Below are 23,987 nucleotides of genomic sequence, written 5' to 3' on the forward strand. Positions count from 1 at the left end.
TTTAACAGTCTGAAAAGACCTAGAATCTAGATCTATTTGTTGTAGTAGAGAGCTTTGTGCCTTGTACCTTGCTGAGACACCAGTTTATATTTTTAAAATAGATCTAGATATCTAGATCTAGACTATGTCACTCTTAGTCTTAACTTAGTCTAACACTACTAAGAGTCTCTTCTTAGGCCTTAGTTACTAGATCCTAGTTAGGCTTAGGGCGGGGAGAGATCAGTTGAGTTGAGACCATATAGCCATATAGTATACTAAATAGTTAGATCTAGAGGGCCTAATTGTGAAGTAAGCCTAGAGTCTAGGTCTAGATCTATAATGAAGACTAAAGAAGAGTGCAATGAAAGCGTGATCTGCCATTTAGTTTAGATTAGTATTAGAATTGATTAGATCTAGATCTCTAGATCTAGATTTCTAGATCTATGTTCACTATGATGACTATGTTGTAATTATGATGTGAATGTTGGAACTAAAGATTCTTTAGAGTTTGTATCTAGATCTAGAATCTAGATCTAAGGATCTAGACATCTAGATTCTAGATCTTCTAGATCTAGATCTAGATTCTAGATCTAGAATCTACGTGTCGTTTACACTACAAAATAACACTTTACTCACTGAGATCTCAAAGAAATTAAATGGCATAATAAAATATAGATTTAGATCTATGAATCAAGATTCTGGATCTAGTCTAAACTCTAATACCCGTTACAGAAGGACTTCAAAAATTCGGTCAGCGCTATGCGACATCGATCTGTTGAACGACGAAACCGGCGATCATTCTATATTTAGCATTATGCTCCCTCTCCTATCCAAGGCTGGAGTTGGTCCGATTGTCAGTTATGGAAATAAACCCTATAAAATCCTACAAATGTACCTTATAAACAATAGTACTGCATTTTTAAAAACAAATATATGCAAGTAATAAACCTACCTTTGTTTGAGTAATGTGGTTCCGTGAGGCGACAAACTAAACGAATGCAGAGTTCCAAAACCTACTTAATTTTTCCACCTGCCGAACGAGTAAAAGATGGTCGAAGTGACGTCACTTTAGAAAACTGGGAGGACCTCTGGTTCGGATCAATCGTATTAAAAGAAAATCAAACCCATTTTAAAGTTAGAAAAACAAAATACTTTAAAAACTAGATCTAAATCTAGTATCATGACTTAAAATAGTACCAATAAACGTTTTATGTCCACGTTTAAATCAAAGAGCCTCTATTAAAACATCGGTTGTATTTTGAATTTTATATTCCGGGATTAGATAGTCTAGGCTAGGACTCAATGAGATAGATAGATAGATCTAGACTAGATCTAGGCCTAGACTTCAAATCTAGATCTAGAATCTAGATCTACCCATCCATTACCCAACGTATTGTGACTGATTAGACTTTGAGTTTAGAGCAAACCATTTTCACCAGTAACCACTGGCACTTTGTGACTTTAGCATTGCTGAGTCCCATATGACAATTGCGCAAGTTTTAAGTTAACATGCAAGGCTAATACTAATACTACTAATAGATCTAAATAATATAAAAGCCGTTCTTTAGTCTAGTCTTTAATAACTGTTTTTAAAAATCTTTTTTAAATGGTCAAGTTATTAATATTAAGTATTAAATTAGTACTAGTGTAGTATTAACTTAATTTGCATGCACACACGTCACACACACATACTGACATAGGCTCATAGTCATAGGCATAGGATATTTAATTTTTTATATAGATCTATATATATATATATATATATATATATATATATATATATATATATATATAATTATATGGTAATCTATCGTTTTGGGTACGTAAAATCGCCCGCGATTTGTAATGTGAAAAACAGGTGACTCCTTAAATTTTAATAATTATTTCACATTTTGAGGAAGATTTATGTTTTAAAAAATTCAAAAATGTTTCCTTGATTCATTTATGTACCTGTTTTTAAACAATTGAATTAAAACTTTTCCGTAATAAATGAAGACTAGCGATGTTTCCAACAGATGCAACCATGCTCATTTACTATAGCAGCCATCTTGTCTAAGTTTTATATTTATAAGCTTTTAGCGCCAGATTCAGGGGGAAGCCACTCTATTTTACAAATGGCTGCTGTTTATATAGCAAATCTTGCTCTCAGACACTGCTGTTTAAAGTTAATTTCTGGCCTGTATCGATATATTTAGCCATTGATTTAGGTTTATTATTCATTTATCTATAATATTTGACACACAAGTATGACAATATACTTCTATTAAAGCCTTGACAATAAGGTAACGTTTTCGTACATAAATAGCCGCGGGCGATTTTACGTACCCAAAACGATAGATTACCAATTATATATATATATATATATATATATATATATATAAGGCCCTATAGTAAGTACTAATAATAGTACTATTAGTAGTCTTAAAAATAATGGTTTGTTTACATTTAGTAATTTATAATTGTTTCATTAAAACAGACGAATTTTTAAAAAACTCTACGATCTTTCGTTTATAAAATCAAGTAGTTTAGACCGGTAACTAATAAAAACAACATGGCAGCAATTTGGCTTGAGAAATTACGCGCTGCACAAAAAACATGTATCATTCAAGACGGTAAAAATCAGATTCAGATATTATTAAAGGGAAATGTAATAAGCGTAGTACTTGTTCAAACAGCTATCGACACAAGTTAATCATATACTCAGAAATATTGACTAAGTAATCATTAAGATTAGGCCTAAGTACAATTTTAGGTAATCTGTCGGTTTGGGTACGTAAAATCGCCCGCGACTAGTAATGTGAAAAACAGGTGACTCCTTAAATTTTAATAATTATTTCACATTTTGAGGAGGATTTGTGTTTTGAAAAATACAAAAATGTTTCCTTGTTTCATTTATGTACCTGTTTTCAAACATTTGAATTAAAACTTTTCAATAATAAATGAATACTAGTGATTTTTCCAACAGATGCAACCATGCTTATTTACTATAGCAGCCATCTTGTTTAAGTTTTTTTTTTTTTGTAAACTTATAGCCGATATAGCGCGAGATTCAGGGGGAAGCCACTCTATTTTACAAATGGCCGTGTTTATATAGCAAATCTTGCTCGCAAACACTGCTGTTTAAAGTTAATTTCTGGCATATATTGATATATTTAGCCATTGACTTAGGTTTATTATTCATTTATCTATAATATTTGACACAAATATATCACAATATACTTCTAATAAAGCCTTGACAATGAGGTAACTTTTTCGTACATTAATAGCCGCGGGCGATTTTACGTACCCAAAACGATAGATTACCCAATTTTAGGTTTAGGTACGTAAAAACGGCCGCGGCTAGTAATGTGAAAGAAAGGTGACTCATTAATGTGGCTTAGTACAAGATAATTGTGATATATTTATGTCAAATATAATAAATGATTGAATAATAAATCAAAAGCATTGTCCAAATACAGGCCAGAAACTTGAGAAAGTAACTTTCTGCACATCGTTTTTATTTGTGTTTCGATATGTCAATTAAACTTAAAACATTAATGAGTACAATAACTTTACTTCTATTCTAATGGTCGAATAAACAATGGTTTACAGTAGCTTATGTTTACAAAACTCAACAAACTTTTCCTGATAATATCTGACACGATATTGTGAGATTACTATTGCTTTTCTTTTTTGCATTTGCATGATTTATTTTTTATTTATATTTATTATGAATAAAATTATATAATTACTTATCATGCATTATTTAAATAACAATTTTAAAAACCCAAATGATTTTTTATTTGCTTTGTATAGAAAATAGATCTATGATACAGAATAAATATGGTAAAATTGATGTCATCAATCTAAAAAGATAAATTTTACCATTATTACTTTGGTGCAGAAACTTTTAGGAAAGGGAATCAATATATTTTATTATAAATATTATGTGTTACTCTGAGATGTGATTATGGTACCATCAAGTTTTGAGCTAGCTGTTTAGTCATAAAGAAAACAAATTCCACAGAAAAGTGCTTTTCACGAATTGGGAGTTAAATGACACAAATTTTTCTTTCACCTAATGGCAGATGAAATTTATTTATTTATATTCCTGTCAAATTATAACAATATTTGGTGAGATATGCAGTGTTTTCATTTATCACAAATACCCTAAAAAGTCACTACCCCCCCCCCCCCCCCCCCCCCCCCCCCTGCACCCACCTTTTAGAAATTTTGTTTTTTTAAAAAGCTATTCTTTATAAAATATTTACTGGGCTTGGCCAAATTGAGTATATTGGTCAGTATTTACAACAACAAAAATGTGTTGAGAACCCATATTAATGTTTAATTCAGTTTCTGGCAAATGTTTGCTGTTCTGAATAGTTAATTTTAAGTTTAATCAATTGACAACTATTGGAAACTGCAGCAGTTTCAAAATTTCTTGTGATATTGAAGCTTGAGCAGAGACAAGATAAAAATGGTTATTTTTTGCTAAGTACTATTAACTAACAACTTTTATGTTAAGAAGCCAGTTGATTGTGTTTGGAAAAAATATCCTGAAAATTTCATTTTATTTTGCACATTGAATGTTTAGTGTTTGCTGTTTAATTATTAATTAATTAAACAATAACAATTTTATGTTCATAAAATATTCAAATAGTTTAGTTCAAATAATTTTTTTTGCAGGTAGGAGAAAAATTCATTTTACATTTTCTGATGGCTTAGAACTAGCTGAAGAATATGATATCAATTCTGAAGAACTTGTCTGTAAGTTACTTTGATATGTTTTGATGAGCTTATTGAATATTTTATTTTTTAATGATAGATAACTGCATCACCATTGTTAAAAAAAAGTTGGTAAATTTTATCTTACTTAAGTTATGTTTATTAAAAAAAAATTTTAGCAGCAGAAAGAAAAAAATAATTTTGGATAATAGTTTTCTTACCAAAAGAAAATTAAGATTAAATGTTTAAGACTTGTATGGAAATGTTGAATTCAACCGCGAAATTATATCGGCAATCACATTTGTCATACTTTTTCTTTCCTTAGTGAGAAAATGGAGGAAAAAGAGCACCCTTGGAAATGTGGGCAAATGGGAAATTGAAGTTGGGGAGCAGACAACTCCTGTTAATTTTGAGGCTGAAGGGCTGATAGAAAGTAATGTCAATGTATGTAAACTTATAAGTTGACATAGCAGTATTTGCCTTTTGAAGTTAAATTTGTATTCACAGCTGAACCATTGTTCATTATACTAAAGATCCACTTTAATTAGTAATAATTAATTAAGTAGTTGTAAACCTTTTTTTAATTTTAATATACTAGTGTTTACACTTACAACATGCATACTTTACAATGTCTAGAAAAAAAGACTCACTGCCAGTTATTATATATGTTCAGCGAAAAAAAATTGTTTTAGTATAACATTAACTTGCTACGAGTTTTTTTCCTTAGACAGGTAGAATATAGATGTCGCAAGGGTAAACTCAGTGTTACAATTGGTTTTCTTGTAATGTAATTTTAGTTTCCTTTCTTTTTCTTACAGCCAGTATTTATTCGCAAAGACACAAAAACTCATTTCATGTGGAGAATCAGAAATCTTCCATATCCTTTAGATAACTACAAAGTGACAGCCAAACCTGAAGAAAACCAGATCATTATCTCTACTGCTAATAAAAAGTAACTAATTATATTTATAAGTTAACTCTTTGTAATCCTGCACAGTGGATTCAGTAGTTTTCACCTATTGATTCACACCAGTTTCAATTTTGAAATAGTTTAGGAAGCTGACAAATAATAGTTATATCGTTAACAATGTTAAATAAAATTATTCTGGGAAATATTAAGTATACTCTCTGGCATCTTTATACCAAGAATGTCATGTTGCCTTTTAGATTACATAATAACTGAAAAACTAAGAAACAACACATTGTTTTCAGTTTATTTTTTATTGATTAATCAGTCTCGTTTAGATTTCTGTAAATATTATTTTTTCTTCACACTTGCTGTGTTAGATGTGTGATTGTCTAGATAATATATTTGTTTTTAATTTTAAAAATTTATGTTTGAACTATTAGGCCCAAGTGTTTTAATAGCAATTTTATCAATGTCAGATACTACAAGAAATTTGGGATTCCCGACTTGAGTCGTTGTGGACTTCCACTACAGCAAGAACCTATTGAAATTGCCCATGCTAATAACACTCTTTTAGTTTCTGTGAGTATTAATGAAGATCCTAGAAAAATGCTATGGAATTCACATCTTTCATTAAAATTTCACTCAAACCATAACTTTAATCAAATTAAACAGAAAATGTGTATGTTCATTGGAGTGCTAATGACATAACATTAATATTTCAATTAAAGTTTCTGTTATACTTTTCTGTAAAATTTCTTTCTATTTCATAGCTGGCATGTTTTTTTTTAATTGTAAAAATATTTCTTCTTTGTAGTACAAGAAACCCTCAGCCATTCTGGATATGGAAAAAAAACTGCAGCAAGAACTCAAGAAGCTCAAAGCAACTAAGGATGGGGATGTTGACTGCACACCAAGCTGATGTCTTCAATCTGTTTATCTGAATGTTGTAATTGTATTTTGGTTGAATCTTCAGAGAAATGAATTCTTGGTCCTATTGGTTAGAGATCTGAATGTTTAGCTTGTATTTTATTTTTATCAGTAAAAATGTGAATGGTACAATAGTTGAATAAATTTAAAGTTCGTTTTTTTGGGTGATTTTTACTTTCTTGTATATACGAAGTATAAAGTCTTATAATCGTGCAAAAAAAAAAAATCGAGATTTTTACAAATCTCGACGTTTTACACCTCACTGATACGGAAAAACATAATTTTGCAATCTTGTCCGTATGTCTGTGTGTCTGTCTGTGTGTGTGTGTCCATGTGTAAACACGATAACTTGAGTACCGTTACAGCTAGGTTGATGAAATTTCATATATAAGTATTTTATCAAAATCGTAGATCCGTATCAACTTTTGAGCGATTTCCGATAACCGGAAGTGGTATTTTTTTTTTTTTTGAATTTTTCAAAAGCCTATAACTTGAGTACTATTTCAGATAGATAAATGAAATTTGATATGTAAGTAAAAGATCTAATTCTCTACCTTCTGTCAAATTTTGAGTAATTTCCGTTGACCGGAAGTACTAATTTACGCTATTTCCGATTTCTCAAAAAACATGTAAATTTATAAAGTACTAATAATATTGCGCACTATTATGCACATCTTTATTTAGCGTTCACTTGGTGTGCAATTCTTTTTTCTACGAGATTATATTCTATTTTAAAAAGTTTGAGTATTTAAAATGGATTAAAAATCATGTCTAGAAGTCTATATCCCGAGTTGCCATCCCCCGTAGTGTTATATTAGAATATTCGAGAAAGTTTAGGGGAGATCACTCCCGGTTTATTAGTGTTAGGTTAATATACCTAACTGTATTAGATGTCGGTTCAGTGCCATTCTTATAATTTTGTTTTGGGGAAAACAGAGTAAAACTTTTTTTATGAGTGTTGTTACCAGTTTATCATTTGGTATATAACAACACTAGTAAGGCATGAATAGATGCCTTCGACAGATACTGAAACTGAGATGGCAGGACAAAGTGCCGAACTTGGAACTATGGAGGAAAGCTAGGCAGGAGCCTATAGGTGTGCAAATAAGAAGGAGGAAGTGGCGCTGGGTGGGTCACACACTGCGAAAGGCTCACACAAATGTTACACGCCAAGCGCTTGAGTGGAACCCCCAGGGAAAGCGGAAGAGAGGGCGCCCAAGACAGACCTGGAGGCGGAGTCTTCTTGAAGAACTGAAGCCAACAGGGATGTCTTGGGAGATGTCAAAATTAATAGCCGAGGATAGGAAGAAATGGAAGGAAATGGTGGAGGCCCTATGCTCCATAAGGAGCAAAGAGGTCAAAGTCAAGTAAGCCAAGTACAATATGTAAAACACAAAACATCATGAAAATATTAATATTGTGTTAAACAAGTTTATTTCTTAAAACCAACTACTTGCAGGTTGTAGTATAACATTGTAAGAAGCTGTTGCTACCAAGTACAACACTTCAAAAACTTAACTACCCCTGCATTTCAATTTGACCATAATTATTTAAAGTCTAATAAAAATTTAAAGACATTCAAAGTAAATGAATTTTTATAGACAAAGAAGGTCATTACCGGTATTATTAAACAATGAAAACAGTATTATTAAACAATGAGAAGTAGAAAGTAAAATGAACATGATAAACAATGGGATAATGATGACATTTAAAAAGTGCTACTGAGTTTAGAGGTGCCTCCAAATACAATTATTTAAGTTCTGATTTTTTTTAATAATATTCAACCTTGCAAAAAAAAAATACAACTAGTAATCCAAATTAGTCTGCCCAAAGTATCCATCCATTTATCTAATGTGATAATATGATAACATTTTTAGAAGATGCTAGAGTGAAATGTATTTCAATAAAACAAATATGATTGATCCGTAAATGCAAAAAGAAAAAACCAACAATAGCATACTAAACAAAGCTATGTGTATCCCTAATAATAGTTATAAAAATCCATACATCTTATCTAGAGAAAAAAATGCACATTTCAAAAGTTCGTAACAACATGCACAGATAATGTAACAGAGATTCATGTCAAATTTACATGTAGTGATACAGTAGTTCTTTCTTAATTGCAATGTCAAATCACTGATTTCGATTTTAATTTCTGCTTCCTAAAACATTTTAGATCAATAGGCTTTTTACTTTTCAGGAAATAAAATTAAACTGTTTTGGCTGCCTAAGATTGCACCCCAAACTTTAATACAACCAGCATTTAACTTATCAGGAAATAAAAAAAAAAGATGAGCTGCATTGAAAAGCCAGGATAAATAAGTGTAAAAGAACATAACAGCTTATATTTAAAGCAATAATTTTTAGAAAATACTAAAATAATACTTGAAATTATTTTATATAAGTTGTCTTTATTTAGTTAAAATGAATTAAAAATCTATGTTAAGAGTAAGGTTCTCATATTTTTTTGCCTCTGGTTATTAGAAATTTAAAAGTTGTTTGTATAGCTTATGAAAAAAATAGATATCAAGCACAACAGGATTTACTACACAACTGTTCTAATCACAAATAGTTTAATTTCCCTGAGAAGTGATATATCAATCACAAAAATTCGCCTTTGAAGGTTTTATAGTTTTAATCATTAAAGTTAAAGCATAGTACTCAACTTTATTGCATAGACAGCAATTTATGATAGTATTTGTGGTCCATGAAAGTCAGTCCTTGATAAAAAATCTTTTTGTTTTCTTTTTATTTCCAAGATACATAATGTTTCCCTATAATGATAAAATCTATTTACAGCTTGAGGTAACATGTTACATCTGTCAATTTTCTAATTTTTTTTTAATAAGAACTATCCAAAATGTCTATCTGTTGAATAGCATAAATTACAAATTACTTTATCCTAAGTTAGCCTGATTAACTAAAAATGAAGTCACAAACTGAAAACAGGAAAATAAAATAAGTAAAGTCAAAATTGTTAATTTTCAAAATTGCCAGGATGAAGAAAATAAGAGCTACATGCATTTTATTTGTCACTTACTAGATTCTAGTTAGAATGAGTTAAAAAACATGAAAAAACCATACAGCAGTTATATAAAAATCAAAGTGGTTAAAAAAATGCAAGCTGACAACTATAGTAGTACAAGTCCTATTAAAACGTAACTGTTTTACTACATTTTATTCTTTAAAAAGTTGTAAAAAAAAAAAATAATGACTATATAACAAAAACAAATCACTCTTTTTTTTCCTTTACAATATAATTATTTGATGTGCACTGATTTTTTTTTTGTCGGTGGACTTGACTGAATATTATCATAATGGCATTTTAAAAACACAATATAACAAAAGTTTTTACCAGCTATTAAAGATAAAAATTGTTGACTAACACCTAGGTAATACTATTACAGAACTGTGGTTTCCATAACAACAGAAAGTAATGTCTACAATTATTAAGGGCTATTTCCTAGAGGCTTATTTTAAAGTGAGAATGCATTAGATTTACACTTACGATGACTCATCACCGTTTCAATTACATGTACACAGCATTCACAAAATATCACACACTAAATTAATTAGTTTTACTAGTAGTCCCTAACACTGATTAAACAAATTTTAAAATATATATGGCAGTTTTCAAATAGATATAACATAATGTGCAAATGTAGTATTTATTATGGTCTTAAATACAACTGAAAAGATATGTTTTCTGCTTAGCATTTTCACAAATATAGTAGAAAATCAATTTAGAATACATGGGGTACTGCCCGGGACACAAATGTGTTCATATGTAATTTACCTTCCAGCAAAATATAAAACCATACGTCAAATTCAATAATTAAGTGTAGCTTTGCTTCATCTGTTATTAAACCATTTAAGATGCAGAAACCATTAACTTAAAAAAAAAAACCCGAAGTAACATCTGTCAAACAATTTTGTTTTTAACCAAACATGGCTTCTCTTAAATTTAAAAAAAAAAAAAAAAACATTTTCTATTTTTATTGCCCAACATAAACAATTTTAAACTAATAACTTAAATATTTTTTGCCTAAATATTTAAGGGTAGTTCTTAAATAGTTTAATATATCAAAGGAAATCTTGTGTAATAAAAAAATCCAAAAAATAAAACCACCTAGATTTCTTTCTTACATCTTCACATTATTTTTGTAAATACATCTACTCATGTTTAAAAATAAAACAAAACGCAGTTTGAGAAGAATCATAATTTATTTACGGTTATCAAAATAAATTCTAACAAACTCCTAATTAAAAAAAAACAAAGCTTCTTCACAAACTGTTGATTGAATAGAGAAGAAATACATACAATGATATGGAAAAGAATGCTTGCTATGAGCATTTATCAAATTGTATATACACAAGACACTGATAGGTGGAAATCACAAATTCAACCTGACAGCAATTTAAGTCAGAGTCAATAATGAGGAGAAAAAATTTAAAATTTAATTTCTAAATGAAAAATATAATAACAAATATAAATTTAAAAAAAAATCAACTAAACTTTTCATGTTTGGACAAATAAATAAATTAAACATAGATAACATTTTGTATTACTTTAACATTTTATGACAGTTATTTGTCATTATTTTGGTTCAGGTATTTTCTTTGTAATAGTGCTAGAATTTATTTAAATTCAGATTTTAGTCTTGGAGAAGTAAATGATAAGTGATATATTTATTCATGATAGAGACAGATATCTTTAAAATCAATCATCTCACTATGTATAATAATAATATAATAGTAGAGATTTCACAAAAAGCAGGATATTTAGGCTGACTAAATTTGTTTTAATAAATATATGTGTAAGAATGCATAACACACAAAGTCGTCAGAATAGACTTTTCAATACTGATTTATCCACATGCAAAAATCAAACAGTACTCGCAATTTTTAACCACTCTTAATATAAAAAATACTACAGTATTTTTTGTTTTTTAAGTTATTAAAACTGTCAATGGTCAACAGAATGTAACGCACATTATGTTAAAAATCTGCCAAAAAATGAATTCAGCACATATTTTGTACAAGACACATAACACATAGCATTTATTCTTTTGGGACATAAAGACTTGACATTGAAAATATACTAAATAATGAAAAATTTAAATGGTTCATTCATTTTTTTTAAAGAGGGAAAAATTAACTTCATCACTTAACCTCACTATACATGGCACAACTTGACATTTTCAGAAACACCAACATTTCACTAGCTCACCCAAATATTTATCTCCTCACTTCAGCTAAGTCTCTTTTTCACTGTAGAATAGGGATGTATTCTGGTAAATCTTGTCTGACACTCTATATCACAGAAATGCCTATATAAGAACACAAGAAATTTGTTAGTAAAAAATAAAGAATCCCATTGCATTAATTGAACTTACCAACCTTTTGGTTATGTTTTAAACTAAGCAAAAAAATAATTTTCCCATTTTAAGCTGCTCTAACCCCTGGTAGTATACTTCCTTTATTAGAAAAGCAAAGCTAGATTGATTGTACTGGATTAATATTAGGTACATTTTTGAGTAAGTTTTCTAAAAATATCCTAAATAAAAATATAATTATTATGCAATAAAAAGTAGGGCAATGATAACTTAATAATTGTAATAGTTTCAATTCAGAATTAAATGCATTTTTTAATATTAATAATCATAATTAAGTGTAAACATCATGAATGAGGTATATACTTTTCTCTTGTTTAATACAGTAATTCATTTTTTCTTTTAAAGACCAAGTTTTGACATAGCAGCTTGGTTTGGCTTATTCGCTAATATAGCATTCCACTGTAAATACTCTGGGACATAAAAAGTTAATTATGACTATTATTCGCTTTTGCACAATCATAAGATCAACTTTAAAAAAAAGCCAAATATTATTACAAATAAGCCAAAATAGACATAAACTCATTATTTTTAAAATGAAAGTAGAATGTAAACAATGACACCAATGTCCTACAGTGGGAACTGTGTAGACAGGAGGCTCAAGCTGAACAAGGTTCTGCTCACTATGTAGGTATATAATACAATTTAATTCTTGTGTTATCAGAAGGCAAGTTGTAGATAATGTATGAAGGTTGGTGCGGGGGGGGGGGGGGGGGGGGGGGGGGGCTATGTAAGGATTGGATGTAGGGGTGGGCATGGGAACCAAAAGTGATGGCATTAATAGCGGGGAGGCAGACAGATATTCAGGCAGGCTAAAGGTGGTGAGAGGTGGGTGGTATTCTATATATACTTCCCTTCAGACTTGTTTTAATATAATACTGTTTATGGAGCAGACTTATATAAATACCAAAGTATTTTTATAGCATTCTTAACGGTAAAAACTGCAGGTACTATTATACATGAAACTTGTATACATACATGTTCCCTGATTCAATGAAAGTCAATTCACAGAAATATCATCCTCATACACACGCTTCTTATTTGTATTATGACTGAAAAGAAATTCAGGCTGAGTATTTTAGAGGCAGTTGAGATATTGAAACAACAATTCATAATAGCAAAAAACAAAAATAACTAGTATCATATGTGAAAAAAGTCTGTTATTCGTTCATTTACCAATTGTATTTTACATTAATTTTAAACAAATATAAAATTAGTTTTTATAATAAAAAAAATAATCAGATTTTCAGATGTGAAACAGGAGATTTTACAGAAATGTGATCATGTCAGACATCCCACTCTACCTTTTAAACTCCATACTGTTTATGTGTTCCTGAACTCGACGCGCTTCTTGAGCATATTGCTCCAGCAAGGCTGGGTCAGTGGGAGGAAGAATGTTAGGAAGGTACCTCGAAAACAGATTTGGGTTTAGTTTGGAATATTCTGTTGATAAAAAGAGATACATTAAACAATTTCAGCCTATTTCATATAAAAAAATCTTATCAAATTGTATTTTTATATTGTACACAATTTTTTTTACTAAAACATACATTGGCATTGAAAGTCTTACATTATAAATATAGTTCATACCTTCATTTAAAGCATACAGGTTCTTCATTACACTTGCCATTGTCGGTGGAGAAATTGCAAATGGTACAGAGCTAGCTTCATCCAACAATTCTTTAAATAAAATGATAATGCTTTAAAATACTTAAACAGCTGTGCAGGAAAAAGCATTAAAATGTATATATATATTATGCATATGAACAGTAATTAAATAAGAAACTATTAAAGTGGTTTTACTTACTAATCAAGTTAGTAATATGAATATCAACCACTTTTGTGCAAAAAAGTTTGCGTAACTCTTCATTTAAATCAGTTTTCAATTTGTTCTCTACATAGAAACGATTCTATTGAATAAAAGAATTAAAAACCACATGAATTATAAAAAACAAAATCAAAGCACACATATTTTGGTATCCCAAATATAACAGACAACTAATTAAAATATTTTTTTTGTAGTTTCAAACTCCAAACAATTAAAAAACAAACAATGCTTCAAAATTAACATTAATAGATTGGCATACCATGTAGTTGAAAATGGGAACAATTCCTGAAAGAGCTTGGAGATACTGGTGCATTAAAAATGAAAATGATTCTATATAAGGAATGGTTTGACCCTCCTGAAAAACAAAAAAAATTATGTATTTTTTAAAAACTATTGAATAATCAAATAACATACAATTTGTATCTAAAGTAATATTTAAAAATAAATCTGTTAGGATAAAAATAAGTATGGAGTTTCAGTTTGAACTTTTAAATTTCACTTTGAAAACAAACAAAAAGCTATTTTAAATCATTTCTTGAAATAAAAAAAAAGACTATTTCAACAAAGTGTATAAAAGTTAAGATGTATTTAAAAAACAAACAAATAAAAAACAAGAATTTTCCCATATCTTCACACTTCTAAAATAGTTAACTAAAATGTAAAAAAAAAAGTAAATTAAATACACAAACAATTTATCATCATCAATTAATTATTTTTAAACAATCCATTAAAATGACACAAATTGTTAAAATTATTCTAAATGAGAACAGTGTTCTCTCAGTAATTTTAAAACTCAGGTACCACTGGAATCAAATGTTTGTAAACTTGAAAACCTGTGCTCCCTGTTATTTTTAAAAATGGGAATAAAGTAAAAACAACAACAACAGTTTTTAGTAATATATTAGGTAAGAGAACTATAATTTTTTTTAAATTGCTGGTAATATTTTTAAATGCTTTGAAGAATAAAATAATAGCCTGAATAATGTAAACTAAACCACAAATACATCTTTTAAAGTAAATTTTACTTTACCTTAAGTTAACTATGTAATTATGATTAGCATTCATTCATTATGTTTATGTTCAACTTTAATTAGGCAGGAACAAATGTAATGCTTGTACAGGTAAACCTTCAACTCACATGACTTTTCAATTCTTTATTCAGTTTTTCCATGTGAAGTGACAGATGAGTTAGCAGATCGTTGTATAGTCTTTCAGAAAACTGCTTGCATACACATTTATAAACACAGCTTAAGAGGAAAAAAAACAACTCGCTATTGAATCTTGAACAAAAAGATTACATTGCCTAACTGCAGTTTACAAGAAAATAATCATTGTTAAACAATTTCAAACAACCTACCAAATATTGTGAAGTTTATAAGAAAGAACCCATCAAAGAATTATATTAGTAGCAACTGAATAATAATTTAGTAAAGTTTTTAAAGAATTAAAAAAAAGCAACGTACCTATACATTTGTTCATATGAAATGGGTATGTAGGCACCAGGTATTATATTTAACAGCTGATCTATGGCTGTTTTAAGCTTTGGCCAGTATTGCATCTCATAATCTTCTTCAGTGAGTGTCATCATGACTAAATGAAATGGATTAAGTGAGAAATCAAAGTTCAGCATGGTTTGCATTGCTAGGATATGGCTGAAGTCCACCCACTACTGAGGTGTGCCTGACTAGATTTTGTAAAAGTAAGTGTGACTCTGCTAAATGCTGAGATCACAGAAAATAATGAGCTCTACTTCATAAAATCACCAATGACAGTAAGAGTTAGATAAAAAAAGATACTTTACTTTTTTATTTAAAAAAAATAACTAAGTTTTATGATAAAATGAGTCTTTCAGTTTACTAACAAATTTAATTAGACCAATATGAGAAAAAACCTTTATTGCAACAAGCTTTAAAATGCACTGGAATAAGAGCTGACCCGCGCCGTAAGCATACTCAGCTGTTTAGTTTTATTTTCTACTTTTCAGTAATTTATAATTCACTACCAATGCTGTGATTGAAAATATTTTGCTTTACAACACTATCAACAGCTGGTAAAGACGATTATCCTCACCCTCCCGCAAACTCAGTGAAAGCAGCTGTCTGTGACAACAGTTTACAGAAGACAATGAATAGTTATGGCAGAAATTGTTATTACCTCCCCTTTTTAAATTTAAATTATCTTCCCCTAATAGCCGACCCGGCTCTACGATTGTAAACATTTGGGGTGAACCACAGCTCACCTGACAGGTGGTGATGAGGGTGGTGGCTAAGCTGCGTGGTGTTTTCTATGGTCCTCATGAAGAGAATTATATATTTAGATTTACTTTCTTTCATAAAATCTTTTTTGCTAAAATATGAAAAAGTTCTCACGAACGAACATAGCTTTTATGAAAGGCAGCAAATTAGTTTTATTTTCATTTCATTTAAAAGCTTGTTGCTATTACTATATTACTTGATATAAAGGTTTTTGATATTTGTTTTATTTTTAAGTTTTTAGTGACTCCCAAGTTATGAAGAAGACAACTAGAAATATTTGCTTTAAAACACTCAGTAGCTCGCTGAATCTGAAAGAGGATTATCTGCCCAGTGAAAGCAGCCATCAGGGACCATATTTTATAGCTGACAGCAAGCTCTTTATCTTGTTACCTCCCCTTAGTTTCAAATTGTTTATAACAAAAAACAAATATTAATAAACAGACATTGCGAACTAAATAAAAGCTTGTAAAAATGACTACAAATGCATTTGAGAAACAATATAATGGTCCAATTTTTAAAAGAATAAACCTGGTCAAAAGATTTCAATTCTAGAATGAGATAGTTTAGAGGATGACTCCATTATGGTTTATAATCTTTAATACTGTATCCACATCAGGACTACTCACTTGTAACATCAGCACACTGTTAGTTTGTGTAATCTAGAATAAGTATGAGCCAACTGTAAAATCCTAAAATTTTAAACTAAACATGGTGGATCCACACTATGTGTCTATAGAATCATTTTTCTTTATTATGACATAAACATTATAAAATGACAAACTATATAGCCTATAGCATATAGTCACTAGTTTGATCTAAGCTAATTTCTGTGAAAATTATAAATGTTTATGTTTTACAATTTTGGTTACTAAGACACAGTTTCAGCGATGGCATGTTGACCTATATTAACCACCAATGTATCACTACCGTGTCTTAGTAATAAACTTAATCTTAGTAATAAAATTTGGTACCAGAGATTGTTGATAAATGAAGAGCTGAGCATGTAAACATATAAGCTTGCAGACATACATACTGACTTTAAAATGTTGTTAGACTTTGGATTTTTTAGATCTAGAATCTAGCTCTATGCTGAAATAATTTGAATTCATACTAAGCATAGAAAAACAAAACTATAAGTCTATAATAGGGATAGGCCTATGATAAGTTATTAAAATATAGGCTAATTAACAATAGAAAAGGCTGCCTTTTTAATTTTAAATGTTATGAAACAATGACTTTAAATTTAAAACATATTGATCTACATCAACTGAACAAAATGTGTTAAAATAGCCTAACTATAATATTTAAGACTAGGCTAACCTTTAGGCCACTTTAGGGCCTATAGACTATACAGTAGGCTTTTTGATGAGAATTACAGAATGATTTTTTTATTAAAAATGTATCAATAATAGCTAGAACACTAGTAAACTAAGCTAATTTAGCATATTTTAACTTTCTGTGCAAAGTCATTATTACTGAAAAAAATTCCAAAGTCAGGTCAGCCTGTGGCACCCTCCACTGAACGTGACAGAAGGAAAAAAAAAACTTCACCCGTGACCTTCATTAAAACAGAATTTGCTTTTTTATTTTTTTTATTTTTGGTAAACATGTGCTTAATCTTACCCAATAAGTGATAAAAATTTGAAAATTAATTTTAATTACAGTTGTAAAGTAAGATAAACAGCTTAATAAACACATGCTTTCTTGAGGGGGTGTGGCCCGGGTGTGGCACATCGCAATTATAACTTTATATTTCTGTGTTTTATGACTATATTTGTTCACAATCAGCATGCTATGTTTTTAAAATTGATAAAGGGTAAGTATACCAAGTTACAAAATCTGCAATCTAACTAATAATTCATACTTTCAATTTAAAAAATAATAAAAACAATCATCAACGAAGAAAGCGTAAACATTCTATTTTTAGGTGTGACATAAAAAACAGTCATAAATCTAGCCAAATGATTGGATTCTTACGCGGCACACATTTTCCCGCGCCTCGTTTTCACCAAACAAGAATATAATAAAATGGCATTATTACTTACAGCATGAAAAACATTGTTGTCAGCCTAATTATATTAAACAATTCTATTTTTATTTGATAGTAAAGATGTTATAAAAATTGGGTCTAATAAAAAAGTTATTGGATAACGCACCTGCTTTAGTTTATTCGACTTGAAACGCAAGCTAAGTAAGCGTGACTTTCTCTCGACGGCCTCGTTAAATACAAATAAAGAAATTAGGTCAAAAGTACATCTGGGAATTCTTAAATAACAGACTGAAATAGAAACGGATAGTTCCGATGTCTAAAATTAACGATGGCCTCGTTATTATTAGTTTTATCCCTCTACCGTTTAGTGAAAGCGAAACTGGTCGCCATTTTGAGTAAGCGCATGAGCCGTGAGATGCCACAAAAATGACAAACCCGGAAGCGTTGAACCGAACGGCCTACTATACAGTATACAATACTATTAATTTTTAATCTTTAGGCCTAAACAAAATTTCTAGTAGGCCTATTAGGATAGTTATTAGTAATTTAGTGGTCTAGAGTGTCTACTTAAGTACTTAAGTTAGTAATCTAAATTTTTAGTTGTGTTAGTAGTACTAATTCTTAGTTGAACAAATTAGATCAAGTAAGTAATTTTAGTAATACTTGGTCAGTCAGTGGTTGTACATTTCTAGTTTGCTACAATTAATTTCAAATTAAAATATACCCATGCTCCCTGGGCGTAGTAATGGTGTAAAATGAGGTTTGTTCACATTAGCATCATCATAATCAGCCGCAGGATGACCATGTATACTGGAACAATCTGATCTTGTAACAGAAATATTAGTAGCACTAGATAATGTCATACATTCAGTGTTATTTGTTGTCAACTGTTGCGGCCCTTGGTTCTGGGTTCCATCTATTCCAGGATCGAAAGAAGATTCCATAGGCTCGTCCATCTTTATATAAATTTATCCTTTGCTTTTATTGACGTATTACAGTTGTTGATAAAGCATTTTTGTAGATCCTAAATCATAAAAAATTTGAACAGTAAAAAATAAATTGCCAACAGTTCGACTTCGTCAAATTGTCAACTTCTTACTAAAGGGAACGTACTGTTAATGTAATAGACTGGTTTCCGGTTGCGACAAGAACGGTAACTTTGATTGCTAATGTCACAAATGTGCCTCAAACACAAAACCACTCACAAAAACAAAATGCAACAGAATTAGAATAGCCTGCTACTACTAGATCTATGAATTTCACTTAGAATCTAGAAGCTAAAAGACTTGGTCTTAACTTTAATAGTCTAAGCTCGCATGTTACGTAACGTAAGTGTTACTTGAAGTTGTTACAACTTGTACTTTTTTTTTTTACTGAAGTTACTGTCCTTGCTGTGTTACTAGGAATGTTGGGATATTTTTCCTAATTATCATAGAATGATAAAATGTACACAGATTAATCCTATAATATACCCCATTGATAAAAATAGCAAATTTATCATTCTAGGCCTAATAGTTTTTTTTATATGAATTTTTAAAGTTATGTATTAAACTTGTTATATATCACTGTAACATCGGATTTAATTGTGTGATTGGCTTTAGGCTTGCATACCACTGCTGCTATTTGAGATAAAATTATAAAACTTTTCATATTAGTGCTAGAGAGTGTGGGCAATAGAAATATGAAAGTAAAATCAAAATTTGATGAAGGATAATTAGAACTAATCAGGTCAAATTAAAGTGAGGGGTGCTGTTCTATATAGGTCAATATGCAGACTGAAAGTCTATGTTTTTTTTTTTAAATATTAAAATTGAAACTTTGCTAGAGGGTGGGGGTAATAGAAATATAGAAAAAAAATTAGATTAAGTATGACCGCATATAATTAAAAAGTCCTATGAAAGGGTGTTGCACCCTTTTATAGTAATTATAGTGACTGCAACAGACGTATGTCCAGAATGCTACTATAACAGATAGGATAAATTTGGTGATTGATACTGAAGCATGTAATAAGAAGAATGCTGAAAAATAAAACTAGGGATGGTGTGGTAAAGCACTCAACTACTAACATGCAAGTCTTAAGCTCAGATATCAGACAAGTCTGTCTGTGCAGCGCGCAGCATCCACCTAGCTCAGATGAGTACCTGACACAAGGGAAAGTAAAGATAGCTTGGCAGAGAGCTAACCACACCATCACCTTATGTTCAGTGGTCAAGAAACAGATAAACTCTACTTCAGCTGCTCTATGGATGATGGATTGACAGGTCCAAAAGGGAAACTACTTTAATATACTAGGGTCTTTATCAGGCCCTATTGATATTATTATTTTGGTACAACTAATCAATAGAAAAACCTTAAATTCTTGTAAAAGTTTATTAAATGTTAAGTAAGTTGTACCACATCAGAAGTTACAGCTTCCCTGTCTATCTGCTTATATGAATATATTGGCAATATGCTGTGATTTAAATACGTAATGTTTGTTGTATTTGTTTTTTGTTACTTATTATTAAATGTAAAAATTGTATCCTAAATTATTATGAATAATAATTATCATGCCTTTTTCATGTCATTCTAAATTCACTGCCTTATTAATTAATAGTATCCCCTCCCCCCCCCCCCCCCCCACATGTCAATTGCTGCGCCTTTTGTTTATTATTTAGATCTACTATTTACTAATGTCATAGGCATAATTATCACAAATAATTAATCAAGTTTATCACCCAGCTTCTTTACTTATCATAACCAATAATAGGCCCAGACTTACTTTATCAATCGATACATATTACATATAGCATTAGTTATACTAAGAAATAGGCCTATAACTTATTTATTATTTATAAATATAGCCTAGTTCTAGTATAAAGTATAATTTAGTATTAACTTAATTAAGTATAAGCCTTAAATCTAAGTACTAAGTACTTCATACTATGTGTGAAATGCTTGACACTAGTTAATGTAAGCCTAAGCTTCTTGCCTGTCGTTTTTAATAGATAACTTGATCAATGTATTTTATCTAGTTTTAACAGTGCCAGCCACAATTTAAATTCTTTCCAACTTCGAAAACTACGTCATTGGCATTAGTGCGCGTATTTTATCGATAATAGGTAATGCGGTGCTAAACGGACGCCATGGCGTTGTCAAGGCCGAAGCGCTAGCTCGGGGATTTGACATGTATGATAACTCGTAAACAGAAGTAGTAAGTGCCATAAAACCGTTATTATAATAATATTTGTTTATTTAATGGACACTTACAACTAATGGCAAGACACTTATAATGTGTTTAATACGTAAACTTATTTAAAATGTGACAGCACCGTACGGGACATGTTCGCGAGATAAACTCATTAGAATCGTGCGATCGATTTCGGCTTTAAGATTGTCATAATGGCGGTAATTTTCTAATTGAAACATATAATACGACTACACTAGAATATCTATATCGAATATTTCTAAAAACTCGATTCCAACAGTGAGATTCGGCATTCTTCGGAAAAGGGCGAGTTTTTATAAAGTCTGCATCAAAAAGTCCGGATGTTGAATACCGAATCGAAACAGCGGAAGTCGGAATGCCTACTGTGTTACCTGTAACGTTACTAACTTACTAGATCTACTTCTTTACTATAGTTGACTAAGGACAAGGTCTAAGAATAAGAGTTGTATGTAACACTGACACTGAACTAAGAGTAGTGTAAAGTTAAGTTTTAAGTCACAGCAAAGTCTGGAGTCATTAAATTAAACTGTAAAGTTTAAGAAATTAAGAGTTAAGTAAGACAGATCTAGAATCTAGATTAGTAATTTAGTTCTGGAATCACTTCACTGAGTTACTGAGAAAAGTCTTAATAAAATCAGTAATTTGAGTAATAACATGTTTAATATTTAGTCTGTTTAAAATATTTTAATACTTTTTAATTCAATACAGGATATCTGCAGAAGTTTACATTGGCAATAGTGCAGTTTTTCACAAGCACAAGCACACTGAAGTAACAGTCATTAAGCAATTTAATTATTAAAGGCAGAGCAAGTTGTGTTGTAAGTTTTTGTTTATTCTTTATTAATTAATAGTTGTCAATGATGCATGAGCCTACTTCTTGATTAGCCTATGAAATAGAAAAAAATTACTGCAAATTATATAAATTTAAACCTAGTTTTATTACAAATAACTTATTTTTGAGTTTCAGATTTCTACTTTTGGTGCTACCATGTTTCACTGCAAGAATGGATATTTAATATCTGTACGTTGGTCAAGCTCAATCAAATCAATAATGAATGAAGATCTGCCACGCATCACATGTCCCCAAAAATTGCAAAAAGAATACCAGAAATATCAAGAGAAACAGTTTAAACAACAACTTTTGTCCAAGAAGCAGTCTCGCAACAGAGGACCAATGGTGATTTCTTGTAAGCGTAGGAATTATAATTATCATAAAGGAGATTCTTTTTCTGAATATGATGTTCAGAAATTGGTAAGTTTTGGGTGGAAAAATAAAAAAAGAGTTGGAGACAGTTTTAGCATAGTACCCTTTTCTGATAATCCTTCCCTTGATATAGGAACTGATATCTCCTTCTCCGAGCTTGGAATAAATGAAAAATTGTGTGCAGGGCTTCAGGAAATGGGCATTGTAAAACCTACTTCTATTCAGAAAATGGCCATACCCACACTGCTAACAGGCAACAGTGCATTATGTACTGCAGAAACAGGCTCTGGAAAGACACTGGCATACCTTCTACCAACAGTTGAATGGATTCTTAAGCACAGAAATTCTATGAATATGAAAGCTAATTCTAATTCTCCAACCTCTGTAGTACTGACTCCAAATCGTGAACTCACTGAACAGGTGATGTCTGTTGCAGAATCTCTCACTCCATATTCCAACTTTTTTCCTTACAGCTGTGTAGGGGGAGATAGATTGTTGAAGAGAGATGTGTCTATGCCTTTTGACATGCTCATTACAACACCTGGGGCACTAATTAAACATTTAAGAACTAAGCGTGTCAACGGATACAATTTAAGACATTTTGTTATTGATGAATCTGACACCTTGTTAGATGATTCATTTATCTCTGACCTGCACACCATATTTCAAATGCTTAAAGTCCAACCAGGCAATGAAATACAAGATGATGTCCAACTTTTACAAGGCACCCAAATCATTCTTACGAGTGCCACAATGCCTGTAAGCGTGAATAAAGCCCTGGAATTCCTTCCTGTTGATAATATGGCAAAAATAACAACTCAAGGTCTGCATCATCTTCAACCTCATGTTATGCAAAAGTTTTTGCGAATTAATTCACAAAAAAAACCTGAAAAGTTGGTAGAACTGGTAAAACAAAGCCTTGAACTAAATGAACCCACCTTGGTGTTTGCCAACGATAACAAAACCAGTTTTTATTTGTATAAACTTTTAAGTGACAATGGCATAACTTGTTTACGGTTAAACAGTGATTTAAACAATGACCAGAGAAAAGGAGTTTTTCAAAAGTTTAAATCTGGTTTTTGCGATGTCCTTGTTGCAACAGACATAGCATCCAGGGGACTGGACACAACCAATGTTCAGCATGTTATCAACTACAACTTCCCGACCTTTATTTCTGACTACATCCATCGTGTGGGAAGGGTTGGTCGGGTAGGAGTGAAACAAACTGGACATGTCACATCCTTTGTCACTGAGAAATGGGATGTGGAGCTGGTTTGGAAAATTGAAACAGCTGCCAGAAAAAAGGGCAAGTTAGCAGGCGTGAATGCAAATATAAAAGAAAAACTAGATAAAGAATCTTTATCTGAAAATGATCAGTTTGATGCTGTTTTTGTAGAAGATAAGAAATTGTTTAATTAAAATTTTAAACAATATATGCATTTTCTTACTTATTTAAAAAAATATTTTTACGTTCAGTGCTGTTTTTAATTTAATTAATTTTAATATAATTAATGTTGCCTTATACAATGAATACAGTTTAAATTATTAACAGTTATATTTTTTATTAATCCAGCAAGTCTCAGCACTGA

At 30.5% G+C, this 23,987-nt stretch overlaps 3 protein-coding genes across 4 annotated transcripts; 2 read left to right on the top strand and 1 right to left on the bottom strand.

Moving 5' to 3' along the window:
- The first annotated feature begins 2,512 nt into the window (after positions 1 to 2,512).
- Positions 2,513 to 6,669, top strand: LOC131938111 (protein DPCD). The gene is made up of 6 exons (XM_059296011.1): positions 2,513 to 2,591; positions 4,645 to 4,725; positions 5,009 to 5,127; positions 5,502 to 5,635; positions 6,070 to 6,172; positions 6,408 to 6,669. Exons 1-6 carry the CDS (start codon positions 2,531 to 2,533, stop codon positions 6,510 to 6,512), a joined length of 603 nt encoding a protein of 200 aa, XP_059151994.1. The 5' UTR covers positions 2,513 to 2,530; the 3' UTR covers positions 6,513 to 6,669.
- A 1,266-nt stretch (positions 6,670 to 7,935) lies between these two features.
- Positions 7,936 to 19,117, bottom strand: LOC131938115 (CDK2-associated and cullin domain-containing protein 1). Of its 2 annotated transcripts, none has more exons than XM_059296018.1 (9): positions 18,852 to 19,117; positions 15,205 to 15,331; positions 14,880 to 14,988; positions 14,001 to 14,096; positions 13,721 to 13,823; positions 13,504 to 13,593; positions 13,218 to 13,356; positions 12,892 to 12,965; positions 7,936 to 11,850 (listed from the first exon to the last, which is right to left on the bottom strand). In XM_059296018.1, the coding sequence occupies exons 1-8, from the start codon at positions 18,940 to 18,942 to the stop codon at positions 12,914 to 12,916; spliced, it is 807 nt and encodes a 268-aa protein (XP_059152001.1). In that variant the 5' UTR covers positions 18,943 to 19,117; the 3' UTR covers positions 7,936 to 11,850; positions 12,892 to 12,913. The 2 variants fall into 2 exon arrangements, with proteins under 2 accessions (XP_059152001.1, XP_059152000.1); XM_059296017.1 differs by having other exon boundaries at positions 18,711 to 19,117.
- Positions 19,118 to 23,841, top strand: LOC131938113 (putative ATP-dependent RNA helicase DDX28). Its single transcript, XM_059296013.1, has 3 exons — positions 19,118 to 19,314; positions 21,903 to 22,012; positions 22,162 to 23,841. The coding sequence occupies exon 3, from the start codon at positions 22,183 to 22,185 to the stop codon at positions 23,815 to 23,817; it is 1,635 nt and encodes a 544-aa protein (XP_059151996.1). The 5' UTR covers positions 19,118 to 19,314; positions 21,903 to 22,012; positions 22,162 to 22,182; the 3' UTR covers positions 23,818 to 23,841.
- Positions 23,842 to 23,987: the final 146 nt, after the last annotated feature.

The sequence above is a fragment of the Physella acuta genome, unplaced genomic scaffold (assembly GCF_028476545.2).
Source record: "Physella acuta isolate Inbredline_101_S28 unplaced genomic scaffold, ASM2847654v3 ptg000234l, whole genome shotgun sequence".
NCBI lineage: Eukaryota > Metazoa > Mollusca > Gastropoda > Physidae > Physella > Physella acuta.